The sequence below is a fragment of the Chrysochloris asiatica genome, unplaced genomic scaffold (assembly GCF_000296735.1).
Source record: "Chrysochloris asiatica unplaced genomic scaffold, ChrAsi1.0 scaffold00024, whole genome shotgun sequence".
Classification (NCBI taxonomy): Eukaryota; Metazoa; Chordata; class Mammalia; order Afrosoricida; family Chrysochloridae; genus Chrysochloris; species Chrysochloris asiatica.
In genome coordinates this window covers 5,775,735-5,791,934 of record NW_006408542.1, presented here as the reverse complement: position 1 = coordinate 5,791,934, position 16,200 = coordinate 5,775,735, and the positions used below count along the sequence as shown (strand labels likewise).

The following is a 16,200-nucleotide window of genomic DNA, read 5'->3' as shown; positions in this document are numbered from 1 at the left end:
CGGCACACAAGGCTGTATCATTTTGTATTTTCACTAGCAATGAGACTTGCCTGTTATTCCCACATCCCTGATGATAGAGTGTAACCAACCATAGCCTTTTAGATGTTTGGTGAGAAGTGGTTTGTCAGTCTTGTTTTTATTATGAATGTGGACGTTTTCTCATATGCTTAAGGGCCATTTTTATAACACTTTTTGTGAATTTTCTATTGATACCTTTTGCTCACTTTCCTCTTTGTGGGCTTAGAATTTTTTTTAAGTTGTTAACTAGGCAGAAATAGCTTTTAAAACAATTTCCATTGACTGAAGGAAAAAACTTGAATCACCAGTTGTGGATAAGTTATGGATTCTTTCCTCCAGGAACTCATAGTCTACAAGCTCAATACTCTCAAAGTGGGTATGAGCCAAAGCTTTGGAGCCAGACTGCCTGAGTTCAAGTACCAGGGCTGCCACCCAGGCCACGCATTTTACCTTTTTGCCTTAGTAACTCTTTTTGTAAGATGAAAATAATAATAACATGTAACTCTGAGGATTGCTATCAAGATGTTGTTGTGGTGGTTAAGTGCCGTCGAATTGGTTCCGACCCATAGCGACGGTGTATAGGTTTTCTGAGGAGTTATTGGTGAGCTTGAACCACCGATCATACAGTTCAAACGGCTTTGCAGTCTGGCGCATTAACCCACAGCGCCACACCAGGACTCCTATTATAAGGATAATAAGATATATATATATATATATATATATATATATATAATATTTTGAAAGGTTCCTGGATCACTTAGCATGCCATAAATGTTAGCTATTTTATAGTCAAGAAAATGCTTTTAATATATTGATTTGATCTCAGAAGAATCCTGCTGTATACTTAGTTACAAAAATGAGGATCTGGAATTTAGAAAAATTAGGTGATATGGTATAATCAGAATGGTAACCTATTCATTCATTCATTCATTCATTCATTCCATATGTATTTACTGAGGCAGTCCTGGTGTGGCGCTATAGGATAAACACTGGACCACAAGGTCGTTTGAAATGCAAGGTTGGTGGTTCAAACTCACCAGCTGCTCTTCGGAAACCCTATACAGAGTTGCTAGAAGATGGAACCAACTCAATGGCATTAGCAAGAAGCTATGAACCAGGCACTGGAGATACACCTTGATCAAGACAGATTTTTGAGTTCATGGAGCTCACTCTGTGGTGATGAAGGGTGGGAGGTATGGAAAAAGAAAAATTAAAAAAAAAGGAGGAATACCATTTTCTCTGTCTTGTTCACCACTGGGGTCTTCAGCATCCATAGGCTTGCCAAGACTCCTTTGTTAAATGAAAGACTGAAAGAAGGAATATTTGAGAAGTGAAAGTTAGATTGGATATTTAGATAGAACCCAGATCCTGAAAGTCCTTGTCAACTATTCTGAAGAGTCTGGACTTTACCCTGAGTAAAGTGGTGCTGTGGGATAAGCACAGGACTGGTAACCACAAGGTCGGTGGTTCAAATTCACCAGTCCTCCTTGGAAACTCTATATAGGGTTGCTATGAGTTGGAACCCACTCTAGGCTCTTAACAACAACAACAACAAAGTTTCTTTGAGTCTATAGATTCTACAGAATCAGATTTGCATTTAAGAACAATACTCAGCCTTCTGGCTGTGTGGAGGACCCACAGGAGGACGGGCTACAGGAGGTAATTACAAGAAGTCTAGTGGGGAAATGATGAGAACCTAATTCAAGAAGAAGGCTGTGGGGATTAGAGAGGAAGTAAACAGGAGACAGAAATCGACTTTAACTGGAGGAGAAGGGAGGGGAGAAAGAAAGAAGTCTAGTGTAACACTGAAGTTCATAATTTGGTATAAGAAATTAACTGTGATAAGAAATTAAAGAAGGACTGCTGACTAGGTAAAATGGAAAAAGGCATTTTAAGTATAAGGATTTGAGGTGATCATGGGACTAAACTCAATCTCTTGACTGTCTTTGTATTTGTCTTCTCTAGCCTTCTTAGGTTCAGCACCTGTGAACTTGTCCAAGACACTACACTGTACCTGCAGTCTAAGAGATAAGCAGTGATTTGGAGTCCTTGTATGGTGCTGTGGGTTAATGTGCCAGACTACAAAGCCGTTTGAACTGCAAGGCCGGTGGTTCAAGCTCACCAGCTGCTCCTCGGAAACCCTATACAGGGTTGCTATAGGCCGGAAATGACTCAATGGCAGTTAACAACAACATAGAAGAAAAAGACACCAGTTAATTGGCTAATTGGCGGGCTGTATAGCCTTAGGAATCGCCTGAGTTCCAGGAAAATAATGTGGTATATTCGGTGCTGTGTACTGCTAATTCTATCTGGAGGTTTATACTGGATTGCTAATTCTCTGACAGCAAAAATATTCTTCTTTGCATCTTCTCTGATTCGCATAAAGAGGGTCATGCAAACCATATATAATGGTTTCAGGAGAGGAAGCAACATTAGTGATTTCTGTAAGGAAATAGAAGATCAAGAAAAAAAAACCTGGTCACAGGCGATAGCTTGGTGAGGGGTTTGGAGGAGGAGATGGGGATAAAAAGAAGAGAAAGAGTGTGAAAGCAAGTTCACCTGCAGGACATGAATTACCTATAGTAAACATGTAAAGAGCACTGGGTTACTGAATCGGGAAGGAGGTACCTCCTTCTTTGGAGATCTGTGTTTACACAGAGCAGCTCAGTTCTAGGGGAATGTGATATGGGGCTCAGAGAGGTGGAGTGTGTAATGGTGGTAGTTGGGGCGCCCCTCAAATCTTCCCTTTTGTGGAAGACAAGAAAAACCCATCGGCAGACAGAGTAGGGGCGGAGTGACGGCGCCGATGGGCGGGTCAGGGAGGGGAGGTGGGAAGTAGAAAGAGGTGGGGCTGGTTGTGGGCGGCGCTAGGACCTGCCGCCTGTCCCGCCGGTTCCCGGGAGGTTGATAAAGCGGCGGCGGCGTTTGACGTCAGTGGGGAGTTAATTTTAAATCGGTACAAGATGGCGGAGGGGGACGAGGCAGCGCGGAGGCAGCAGCCGCACGAGGGGCTGCGACACCGGTGGCGGACTAGCGACCCAAACACCGAGGTTAACCACGTCTCGTCCACGACCTCTATAGGTACGGGTTGGCTGGGCGGAGGCCGCAGGGCCCGGGTTGGGAGAGGGCGCGCGGGCACCGGCCGCAAACGGCGGGGTTGTAATCTTCGGCTCTTTCAGCTCTCCCGCCGCTGCGTCTTTCGCCGGGCCTAGTTCCTACTGCTCTTGGTGCTCCCGCTGCGCGCTGCCTCAGAAGGCGGCGCGAGGGCCGCACCTCCCGCAGCTGTCGGGTGAACTGGGGCCCGCGCGTCGGCGCCCGGCCCCTTGCCCGCCCGCCCGCCGCGTGGCTATCGTGGTGTCCGCCCCGACCTGAGGGGGCGGCCTTGAGCCAGGACTGCAGGCCCGGGGCCCGGGGAGGTCGGCGGCGGGGCCGCCTGGTCCCGGCGAGCCCTGGACGTGGCGGGTGGTCTGTCAACCGGCGGGCACTTGCTGCCCTTTCTTTTCCGCGCGGAGAGGGAGGCAGGGGTCTCGGGGCCGAGATGGGGCCCACGGAGAAGGACGGAGATTGCGCGGGGAAAGCAGGCACTGAGCTGCTAGGTCGAAAGCTCTCCAAAGGGAACCACAGTCTGCAGGCCAGGGTTGTGCCTGGGGCGCTCGCGTCCCTGGACTCTGGTGTCCAAACCCATTCGCGTAGATTGCGCATGCCTAGGGTTGCAAGTTCAGATTTAGTTGTCAAACTGGGGGCAAGAGTCAGTTACTAGTCTCAGAGTCAATAGTAAGGTCCAATCAGACTGAACGTGTCAGTGGTGTGAAGTCACCTGATCATTCGTTGCCTTGCTTTGCTGAATGTGAGCTCCTACTGTACGTGTACATGGAGCGCCTCTGCCCCCTCGAAGACGCGTTTGCTGTGGCAGCAGAGTGTTGTGTGTTCCTCTCGCTCATAACACCACTATTTTTAGGAGTTTAGCATTTGATCTTTCACTGTGGTGTGAATTGAACGCATTAAACCCTGGTTGAGAATTTTGATGGTATTTAAAGGCATAAAGTTTTTCAGAGGTTTATAAATAGTAGAAGCTTACGTTGGGTAAGTACAACTCGTAGATGAGAGCTTATTAAATACAGTAAATGTGATCTTGTTTACAGATTTCTTGCTTATCGTACCTGATAAACGTTTTGTGAGATGAGATTTAAAAATCTTTGATTAAATACGAACTCGAGGACTCATTTAATAGAAAAGTTTATATGAAATATACTTACTCATTATGGATAGCCAGTGAAGAGGTTGAACCATATGCCAGAGTTTGGCTAAGGCAAAAAGAAAACGAAATAAAGCTTATTTTATTGCTTGCCAATCCAAGCACTTAACAGAACAGTTTACAATGGTAGTGTAGCACTCTATAGAAAAAAACACTACCCAGAAAGGGACTTTTGCCTAAGACTTAGCTGGCTGGAATTCTCTAGGGAGTTGCTTTGGAATGCTAATGATTTAGTTTCACTCTTCTGGGCCCTAGTGGATGGGCTTGTACTTCTACCTCTCACCCCCACATGGTAACCATTTTAGATGTCATTCCAAAGTGTTTTCATGTAATGGGTTGTTGGTAAGTGTTTCCAACTTAGTCACCTGACCTGGTATAGGGTTTGTGAGGAGTGGTTGGTAGGTTTGAACCACCAGACCTTATGATTAGTAGTCCAGTGATTAAACTACAGTGCCACACCAGGACTCCTTAATTACCTTGCTGTTGTTGTTGTTGTTAAGTGCTGTGGAGGCGATTCTGACTCAGCGACCCTGTATAGGTTTCCAAGAAACAGCTGGTGAGTTTGAACCACCAGCCTTGCGGTTCAGACAGACATTGAGCAGACGTTGCAGTCCAGCGCATTAACCCACAGCCACACCAGGACTGTCAAGTCTGTCATAGTGACCTCAAGAGGAGCAGCTGGTGAGTTTGAACCTCACATCTTGGAGTTCCCACAGTGCCACACCAGGACTCCAAGTGCCTTTTTAGGAATAGCATAATTTTATGACTTGATTAAAGTTATGAACATTGTTTTTATTTGATAGTACAGCGAGAAGAGATGAAACTCTTAAGATTCTTCGTAGGTCAGGTCTATCATTTTCAAAATACTGTTGTCCATCGGAGGAGGGGGGCACATTTAACTTTCACTTAATAGCCATTCCTATTTAATGACTATCTAGAACAGTCTCTTGCCTGCTAATTTGCTATGAGTCATCTGTTACTGCGTTAAAAACAAACTTGTTAGGGTTTGTTATAGTAAGAACAAACTGGCTGCAATTGAGTAGGAGGAACTCCTCTGGTTTTGACTGACTAGAAACTGTCTCTGCTATTTGGAGACATAAAGTCGAATAGCTTAATGCAGGGTCAGATGTCACTCTAGTCCTGTAGTTACAGGAATATGTTTCTCAAGTGTTTCTCTTAAAAGAAATGCTTACACCTTTTAGGAACTTAGATATAGTGCTGTAGGATAAGCACTGGGCCACAAGGTCTGTTTATTCACCAGCCGCTCTTCAGAAACCCCAGATTAAGATCCCTGTGAGTCAGAATCAACTTCATGACACTTAACAACAACAACATAAAGCACTTATATATATTCTTTGTGGCTCTGAGTCCTGGTATGGCTCCATTGGATAAGCACTCAACCTCAAGGTCTGTTTGAACTGCAAGGTTGGTGGTTCAAATTCACCAGCTGCTCTTTCGAAATCCTATACAGGATTGCTATGAATTGGAACCGACTGGATGGCACTTAACAAAGCATGTAAAGGAGCCTTGATGTGGTGCTGTGTGGCCCTGTGGATTAATGTTCTTGACCGCAAAGTCGGTTTGAACTGCAAGGTTGATGGTTCAAGCTCACCAGTTGCTCCTTGGAAACGCTCTGAAGGTCGCTCTGGGTCAGAACTGACTCAACAGCACTTAACAACAACAACAACAAAGGAGACTTGATGTTTGGCTGCTAACCTCAAGGTCAGCAGTTCGAATCTACCAACCTCTCTGTGAAGAACAATGAGGTGGTCTGCTCCCACAGAGACTTACAGACTTGGAAAAACCCTATGCAGGGTCCCTGTGAGTCAGAACCTGGTACACCACCACCATTATTGTTAAGCGCCATCTAGTCGGTTCCGACTCAGAGTGATCCTGTGTAGGGTTTCCAAGGAGCTGCTAGTGAGCTTGCACCGCCGGCCTTGTGGTCCAGCTCATTAACCAGCCGTGTAACACCAGGACTCCTAAACACTTACATTTTCATGATTTTGTAGGTTGATAGGAATCTGTAGATGCGTTTAATTCTATTTAGTAAAATTTTTAAGTTCTTCCAAGTTGGAGGAATTGGAGTTCTTAGCATTTCTTTATTTGAATGAAAAAGACTACCTTATAAAGTAAAAGAACTCCTGGTGTGGCGCTGTAGGGTCAGCACTGGACCATGAATCACAAGGTCAACAGTTCAAACCCACCAGCTGCTCCTTGGAAACCTTATCCAGGGCTGCCATGAGCTAGAACTGATTGTACAGCACTTAACAACAACAACTTAGTAAAAAAAAAAATAATTATAGGGAAAATAAATCATGAGGAAAAATGAGTTTGGCTTAAGTCAAGTGCATCTGGGTGTATTTAGGAATTTAAGTTTGCCATTGTATTGTAACTTTATAATAAAAGTTTTGAACGTTCACAAATGGAAATGTTAGACCATTTCCAAAATAATACCTTTTCCCACCTGTTAGGTATAAATTTCGGCAGCTGCTGAGAGTAACTGAAGGATTACCAGTTGGTTTGATAATGCTGGAATACAGACATTTTTTTAAAATTTCAGGATTTCATAGCAAGAGGCACTTTTTAAAAATTTTTTATGCGTAACTGAAAGAACTGTCTGACACACACAATTGTAAACAAAGCCATTTGGCAGCCTGTCAAAGTCAAGAGCCAAAAAGCAAAAGGATTAGAGTAGACTTTAAAACTTAAAAAAAAAAACAAAATAAAAAAACTTAATGGTTGATTTAGTATAGTGTAGCTTTAAAGAAAGATACAGAAAGTTATTTTTTCCCCCCTCTGAGGTATCTGCAGGGAAACTGCTTTCTTTCTTAAAATTCAGTGATATTCTGATATTGTAGCCACTTTGGGTTTCCAAAGCCAGGTGTGTTTATTACTTTTTAGAAAATTTGGCCATTATGGAACACAGATGTGAGTATAGAATAACTGAACTTGGGCCCACAATGAAGATTTTTTTTAAGTAATTGTCTTACTTTACTATCTCTTCCTCACATAAGAGTTGGATTCCTTTATAGTCTTAAAAATGAATTGGCAGATAAAAGCATCACACCAAAAATATGATAACATTAGTATAAAACTTGGTTCTTTATAAAGCACTTTGAATATCTTAAAGTACTGGTAGCGTAGTGGTTATAATTCGGGCTGTTAACCTCAGGGTCAGCAGTTCGAAACTACCAGTTGTTTCACGGGAGAAAGAGGAGGCTCCTGTAAAGATTTACAGCCTTGGAAACCCTGTACAGGATCATTATGAATTGAAACTGACTCCATGGCACATAACAACGGAGTTCTGGTGTGGCGCTGTGGATTAATGAGCCAGACTGCAAAGCTGTTTGAACTGCAAGGTTGGCGATTCAAGCTTACCAGCTGCTCCTTGGAAACCCTATACAGGTCGCTATGGGTCGGAACCGACTCAGTGGCACTTCACAACAACAACTACTGTCTAGTTGGTTCTGACTCTGTAACTCTGTATAGGTTTTCTGAGGAGTGAGTGGTGGGTTTGAACCGCTGACCTTGCAGTTTGCATTCCAGGGCCAATCTTACAGTGTTACTTCAAGTTAGTAGTCCAGATCAAAACATTTTCACCATCCAGACACCCTTGTATGCAAGATTGTTGTTGTTAAGTGCTGTCTAGTTAGTTCTGACCCACAGTGACTCTGTATAGGTTTCTGAGGAGTGGCTGGTGAGCTTGAACTGCTGACCTTGTGATTTAAACCAACTTTGCAGTCCCTTGCATTAATCCACAGTTTCACGCTAGGACTTCTGGGGGCAAGATTGTTGTTAAGTACCTTTGAGTCGGTTCCAACCCATCACGACCCATTATAGGGTTTTTGAGGAGCAGCTGGTGAGCTTGAACCACCAACCTTGCGATTTAAAGCGACTTTGCAGTCCAGCACATTGATCCACAGCACCTAGTGGAAAAAGAACAAAGAAGCCCTCACGTAAAGTAGGGATAATAATCCCATAACAAGTGAGATGATAGGGTGGGTGTCAGTATTATGTAAACTGTAGCTATCTCTAATATATTGTGACATGTATGTTGTTAAGTGTCGTCGAGTTGGTTCCGACCTGTATAGTGACCCTGTATAGGGTTTCTAAGGAGTGTGACTGGTGAGCTTGAACCACCAACCTTGCAGTTCAAACGGCTTTGAAGCCTGGTGCATTAACCCACAGCACCACACCAGGACTCCAGCATATATGTAGGAATGCCAGTTTAACTACTTTGCTATTACGAAGGTGAGTCAAAAATTATCCACACTCCAATTACATTAAAACACCTGTCCTTGTTCACAGCTGATGACATGAACAGACAAATGACAGTGGCAAATCATTTGCAAACAGCCATGGCTCTGCCTATGAAATAATCCACAACAGACTTAGTTTTCCAAAAGTTTGTGCAAGAGAGGTACCAAAACAACTCATGGAAGAGCATAAACAGAAGTGTTTGGACATGTACAAACAAAATTTGGATCAATACTCAAAGGAAGGTAACTGTTTCTTTAAAAAAAAAAAAAAAAATTTCTGGTGATGAGACATAAGAAGAGTCATCACTAAAAGCCTGAACATAATGGTCTGAGAATGGAATGAGAAACATCCTTAATCGCCAACTAAGAGAAAGTTCAAAAGTCAACCAGCAGCTGGAAAATTTACAATTTTTCTGAGATCCTCAAGGGCCAGTATTGGAATGCTTATTAGGAAGATTGTTCAAAAATCAACAGTGCTCATTACAGTGAGATACTCACTGAAGAGCTGAAGCCTAAACTTCCTGATTAAACGCAGAGGACCACTATCCAAGAGTATTGTGATCTTGCATGACAAAGCACATCCATACACCTCTGCCTACACTGTTCACCCTCTGCAAAAACTTCAGTTTGAGGTGTTAAAGCATTCTTCCTATTATCATGATCTTCACCTCTTTGGTTCTTCCTTGAAAGCAGCCCTTCGAGGATGAAGATTCACCTCTGATGAAGTAGTGAAGACAGAGGTGAATCCATGGCTCACTGCTCAGTCTAAAACATTTTAATTAACACAGTACGAAACCTTGTTGATAGATGGACAAAGTACATTGAAAAACAAGGATGTTATGTTGAAAAATGATGTATTTGTCTTTTGTAAAAGTTGATTCAAATTCTACAGCCAGAGTATGAATAATTTTTGATTTACTTAGTACATATAATGTGTCTATTTGCCAACTAAATTTCCTCTCCTTCATTCTCCTCATCCCTGTTGTGAAGAGAGATTTTAGTGTTAGAGAGGTGATGGGTAAGTTTTTAACTTTGTCTGTAAGCTGTTGCTATGTTCATGATAAGGTTAAATGTGATAAAAGTACTTAACCCAGTGCCAAACATTTTTTCTGTGGCAGTTATTTATTACTATGATGTGTGCTTATTTTAGCTGAAATATTGAACTAAAATTTAGTTTTTAAAAGGTGCAACTTAAAAAGACTGTTCATTTAAAAAAAACTATAATTGAAATATGGATTCATGTCTCTTAGCTATCTTAATTTTAATAAATACGCATTTTAGAGAGTCACTTAATCATTAGGCAGTATAATCCTCTAAACTTTTATTTTCAATTACAGGATTCAATATGAGTTATTTTCTTAGCTTAAGGCATGACAGTTTCGAAGTATATAGTTCATTGGCTTTTTAGTAGGAAATCGGCAAAACCTAATTTGGGCCTATCATATGTCCAAGAATGCATAAAAAAAATTTCACTTAAACCATATTAGCACTGAAGCCCATGAAAAAGCTTAGCAATTTTTTTTTTCAGTGTAATCATTTTTAGTAAGTTCATGGGTAGTAATTAGAAACTGTATAATATTTTAACTCAAAACCTATTTTTGAAATCTGTAAACTTCACATGACTTATGTGGATTTGAAATGGTGACTTAGATTCTAGTACTGTCCTTGTAATTTTTGTCTGTAACATTTATTTCTTTTTGTTTTCCATTAGGTGATAATATAGTTGCATATATTACTGTAGCAGGTATAGGGGATTTTTTTTTTTAAGTGTTAGAGATATAATATCTCTGAAAGTACTGTTAGAAACCATCTATAAAGACACTTTCAAAGTGGATAAAACTGGCCTAGTTAGTGAACTGCTCTTTTCATATTTGAGTGTATTTACCTGGTGTGGCGCTGTGTGTTAACGCGCCAGACTGCAAAGCCATTTGAACTGTAAGGTCAGTGGTTCAAGCTCACCAGCTGCTCCTCGGAAACCCTATACAGGGTCACTATGGGTCTGAACAGACTTGATGACACTTGACAACAACAACAATAAGATATTGAAAGCTGAATTAAGTTCACTTTTTTCAGAATGGGGGCTTGCTTATTTTCTACTGACAAGTTGGAGAGAAATTTTGATAGGAAGTATACTTACATTTGTTGTTTTTTTCACTTTTTGTTGTAGTCCTTACACTTTTTTTCAATCAGAAAAAAATTAGCAGAGCTTCAGAAATCACTGCTTTATTTTCATCAGCACTTAAATGTTAAACATATTACAACATGAACTGGCTGTATAGAAGTTTTTTTTTACAGATGAGAGGGAAATGACAGTGCTCTACATCTTATTTCTCAAAAAATAGCTAAATTCTTAAGTAGGCTAATTTTGGAGAAGGCTGAGCATTGTAGCTGATGCTACAATGTCTTGTTACAACTGGATATTTGGATGGAACCTTACTACCTTTAAGTAATAGCAAACCTTCTTATGGAATGGGGCTTTTGATCACAGCTCCAAACCTAATGCATGTAATGCCATAGGTAGTTATTTTTGTCTTAAATTATGTTCTAAAAGTTAATATTTTGTAAAAACTTTTTTTGCCTTCAGGAAACTGGTTTTCATATCTGCTTTTTAATTATGTATTCTTTGTATAAAAATTACCATTTTTAGAACTAAGAATGATTTATCATGAGCTTTGTTTTTTTTTAATTGGTAACTTTTCAGCAGTTTGATTCAGTAGTAGTCTCTTCTGGTTCTTTAGGTGGGCTGTTGGAGTACTTTTTTCTGCTGTTTAAATTCTTTGGTGAGAAAATGATTTATTTTTATCTTTTTGTTGCTAGAGTAGGGTCGAGAGTGGGCAGCTGCTTTAGTGCCTAGTAGTGTGGTAGAACCAGCTCCATAGTTAAACAAACCTAGGATCAAATTCCCATGGTTACCAAGCTTCCATTTTTATAACTAAGAATACCTACTACCTTAAAGTTAAACGTTAAAAGATAAAGTCGTAAAATCGCTTGGCAAGCCTTTAGTGTGCAAAGAAAAGTTATCATCCTTCTCAAAGGTAAGTGAGTTTATGAAGCGACTAGCTAAGTGCCATTGAGTCTGTTCCAACTTATAGCTTACAGGGTTTCCTAGGAGTAGCTGGTGAGCTTGAACTGCTAACCTTGTGTTTCAAACTTCCCTTACAGTCCAGCATATTAACCTGCAGCACCACACAAGCACTCTGTGAAGCCACTAGACTCATTTTGTGAGTAAAGCAGAGGAACATATTTTGACAGATGACATAGCTTTTTCCCCTTGATGTTATCAATTGACAGTAAATCTATTTTATGAAAAGTACTTTTAGTTGAAATGAATATAGAAAACTATAGAACAGATCTCATAGTTTTCATGCAGTCGGGAAATCAGATAGACTTTGCATATTTGGGAATAAAGCTAATTACTAAATTTGTAAGTTCAGAAGTAGAAATTACTGTGTGCAACAGTCTCAACTGCTAATGGAAATACTGGGAGTTTGAGTCTATCTGGAGGCAGCTTGAAAGAAAGGTCTGGTGATCTACTTCCAAAGAAATTAGACATTGAAAACATTATGGAGGTACAGTTTTACCCTGACACCCTGCCCAGGATGGCCAACTGCTACTTTTTTTTTTTTCTAAAGTATTGTTGAGGACGACTTAATGGAGGGGGGAGGGGAAGGAGGGTGGGTTTTGGCAGGCCTTGAATGGGTGGATCTAGCGAGCATAGGACACACTGCTTAAAGATAAAAAAGAGTAATTGGGGTCATAACAACAAGCTATTTTCAGATAATTTAAATGGTTGTCTCTGTTTTTTAGGAATTTTTAATACAAAGGTATGCTTAAGAAGCAAGAGAGAGGCCAATGAAAGATGATGCTAGATTTTTTTTGTTTTTGTTTTGTTTAAAGGACAAGGGGCTGTTTTTTCTGTAGCAAAGTGTTAAATAACTGGAGACCTCCTGGGAAAATTGTCTGAATACCCCAGATATGACTACTTAAAAACTAAATTTAGGCTATTCCTTTTCATATTTTTGAGCATATGTATTTATAGCCACAGAAATCCTGACATGTACTCTAAATTCACCAAACTAGTGAAGAGATGAAAGGGGGAGGTTATGGCGAGAGCCCTGGCTTTTTTTATCCCTTTTGTTTTCTTAAATAAGTCACATTTTTATATAACTGAAAGGATGTTTTTTTATTTGTCTGTTTTTTGGCACCATTTACTTTTTCTTTTTTTTTTTAATACAGTTGCTCTCCTAGTAGGAATTTTGTCTGTATTGAGCTAAGTCTGGGATTTCTTCCCTTCACTTTTTTCTTTTTTTCCTGCCCATTCTTCCCTTATTTTACACTGCTGCTATCACTGTCTTCTGAGATAGGGAAATGTAGTAAAATGGAATTTAGCATCTATTTCTAGAATCTTGGTAAATGAATTTTTGAGATTTGTCATGAGCACCCTGTTCTTAATTTAAACTTGGGTCCTTTTTTTCTTTAGGGCTCCTTTGAGATAAGTTAACTGGTTATTCCAAATTTCATAGCTCTTCTATGGGTTTAATATCTTTTAACTTTTCACAGTTAGTTTTTAGGCCCAAATTTTGCCTGTTCTGTTTGTGATAGCCTCCTGTTCACTGTGTTAGAAAACCTTGGATCCATTGTACCAAAAATACATTTGGAAACAAATTGTCATTTTATAAAGGTATAGTAAGAAAAGAGAAGGACTCTTGTGAAACAATGTGGAATACTGTTGTGTTATCTGTTACTTGTTCCTGTCATCATTATTTCATAGAAGCCGTTTTACTAAGCGGTAAACAGGACAATGACATATAGTTAATACAGAGACCAATGAAATCTGATGGAGTTCATTATAGAGAACAAAGGAAATTATAACAAGAACATGATTGGTGATAGGCAAATTTATCACTGTCTTCAGGTGGGACTATAAGCACAGGGAAAGGACCATGATTGGGATACTTGCATAATTGAGGGTTATAAAAGGTTACAGGATTGGTTCTGAGTTTTGATTACCTGGCTTTGTGGTGTTCGGGGTATGTAACTCATGATCATGAAACCCTTGCATCATAGTCACCAGGACCCCAGCCTTTAATTCAAATTCGATTATAGGTCTATTTTCGTAAATCATTAAGGACATGTGCAGGTAAGTTCCTTAGTTCTTTGTGTGAGCACTTTACTGAGGACAAAACTGCCTCTCTCTGGGCTTCCTTAGGACTTATAATATACTTTCAGTTCTTTGAGGGCAGTGCCTGGACTTTAAGTGTGCCACATTGTTGGTTTAATGGCCAGTGAGTGAGCACTGATTGGGGAAGTAACATGTAGAACTCTATATAGTGTCTGTATTTATGTCAGGCCAAGTGCTTTCGAATTGAAGCTCTAATGCAGTCAGTCTCAAAAAGGATGGGTTTAAGAACCAGCTGTTCCTTGAATCCCTTTACATTTTCTCTCTCATCTCCAGACTCCTAATTGCTTTATGTCTGATTTCCCTGTTTTATAGACTCTCATTAAAGTTCTTGAGGTACTAGTGTGGCACTAGACTGCTAACTGTAAGGATGACGGTTCAAACCCTTCACCTGCTCCTCGGAAACCCTATACAGGCTCACTATGAGTCAGTCAACTTGACGGCTATATTTCTTACTGACACATCATTTTTAATTTATCTCTGTAACCATCCTTGATCCTGTGGCTCTTCTCCAAAATTTTCTGTGACTTCCACAGGTATAATGCCTGGCTATCCTTAACCTTAAATATTTAAGTTTAGCTCCATCTGACCTCTAGGATCCAAACTTCTTTCTTGTGGCATTGTAAGATAATGAGCACTGGGCTGCTAAGGTCAAGGTTGGCGGTTCAAACCCACCAGCTGCTCCACGTAAACTCTGTACTGGGTAACTGTGAGTTGGAACCAGCTGGTGGAGTGCTTTATACTATCCTTTTATACTTGTGTAAGAACCTCTAGAGCAAGGTCTATTACTAGTGAATTGTACTTCTTGAATATTTAGCATAGTCCCTTCTCTCTAATTATTAGCTCAAAGTAGGTAGGGTGGGAGCCTTCCTCAGTTATTCGTGACACTCTGTAGGTGTACTAACCATGGTTAGAGTCGTTGAATATGAAACATTGAATTGCATATTTATTTACACACACATATATAATCCTGTCAAATATGGACAAATACAATTTTATTGATTCTTATGTCTTAAGAGTATGCAGTTCAAATGTGTCTTTGTAGAAAGTTTATTTTAAAATAAAGTTCCCTAAATGTGATTAAGCATGATCTCATTTGCTGACTGTATAGATGGTTAGGTTTTGACAGGGAAATTTATGAAAAATAACTGTATGCCAAGATTTGTTATAAAGACAAGAAATGCCCCCACCTTTTTTTATTTTAAACAAATTGTATTTTTGGTAACTTAGTTTTCTAGAAATTTTAAGTGTGTAAGAATTCAACTCTTTGTGTATTTAACAAACATAACTATTTGATAATGAACACTTAGATCAACATAGTTGGAAATGCATGAATTTAAGAGTCTCAAAGACCTGCATGTGCTTTCTGACTTAATTACCTAGGAATTGTGTTCCCTTGCAAATTGGTTAATCTGAGCTTCAGTTAGAAAAACAAGGATGTTCTTAGCTAATCTATAAGGTGATTTTGAAAATTAGATAATATATAGCTATTAACACAGAATAGGCGATCTAAATAAAAATTCCCCCTCTCATATATAATAAAAGGGAAGAGTCCTGGTGTGGCGCTGTGGGTTAATGCGTCAGACTGCAAAGCCGTTTGAACTGCAAGGTGGGCGGTTCAAGCTCACCAGTCGCTCCTTGGAAACCCTGTACAGGGTCACTATGGGTCAGAATTGATTTGAAAACACTTAACACCAACATAATATAATAGGGAAGGACTTCTGGTGTGGCTTTGTGAGATAATGGGCTGGACTATAGGGTCTATTTGAATTGCAAGTTCGGCAGTTCAAGTTCACCAGCTGCTCCTTAGACACCCTATACAAGGTTGCTGTGGGTTGGAACCCACTCAACGGCACTTAACAACAACAACAACAACAACAAAATAGTAAAAGGGAAGGCATATGTAAAAATGGCTTGGAATGGTGTCTGGAAAGAGGAAAATCATCATTAACATCAGTCCTAGGCTGATTCCTGTTAGGTGGAAGTCAGACATGTCCCCACCTTTCAACCTTTTTACCAGATTTGAAACCAACTGTACCTCCCAGGGCAACTCTCTCTACTAGGCTCAATCATTCATTTCAATGGCTGCACACAAATCACAGCCAATTCTCACAGTTACCAGGTTTATTAGGAGAAGAGGAGGTGCTGTTGAGTTGTTTTTCACTTATATTGATCCTGTATAGGGTTTCCAAGGAGTGGTTGGTTGGTTTGAACCAGCAGCCTTGTGATTAGCAGTCTGGTGCTTACCCTGCAGCGCCACACCAGAACCCCAGGTTACGATTTAGGTTCCGGAACAACTCAAGACAGTTCTTTGATAAGGATAGCAATTCTCAGCCATGCCCTCAGGCATATCCTGACCCCATGGCCCTTCAGCCTGTCCTCCAAGTATCACAAAACCTCTTTTAGCTTTGCCAGTAAGAGCTAAAAGTCACCCTATCCTTCCAGCAAGCCTCTTGCTCCAGGGCACTCAACTTTCCCACTCAATG

At 40.4% G+C, this 16,200-nt stretch overlaps 2 protein-coding genes across 5 annotated transcripts in view; one reads left to right on the top strand and one right to left on the bottom strand.

Annotated features, from left to right (window-relative positions):
• Nucleotides 1–1,292, bottom strand: part of LOC102812983 (zinc finger protein 22-like) — an 8,272-nt gene extending 6,980 nt beyond the window's left edge. Inside the window, 1 exon segment of the mRNA XM_006839456.1 lies at nucleotides 1,250–1,292. Within this exon segment, the coding sequence (XP_006839519.1) occupies nucleotides 1,250–1,292 (43 nt within the window).
• Nucleotides 1,293–2,957: 1,665 nt separating this feature from the next.
• Nucleotides 2,958–16,200, top strand: part of ATL2 (atlastin GTPase 2) — a 60,614-nt gene continuing 47,371 nt past the window's right edge. For 2 of the 4 annotated variants that reach the window (XM_006839366.1, XM_006839367.1), the window contains exon 1: nucleotides 2,958–3,099. In XM_006839366.1, the coding sequence (XP_006839429.1) occupies nucleotides 2,982–3,099 (118 nt within the window). In that variant the 5' untranslated portion in view covers nucleotides 2,958–2,981. Of the gene's footprint in view, nucleotides 3,100–3,693; nucleotides 4,102–16,200 lie in introns of those variants that run through there. The other 2 variants (XM_006839369.1, XM_006839368.1) reach the window with 2 other exon arrangements.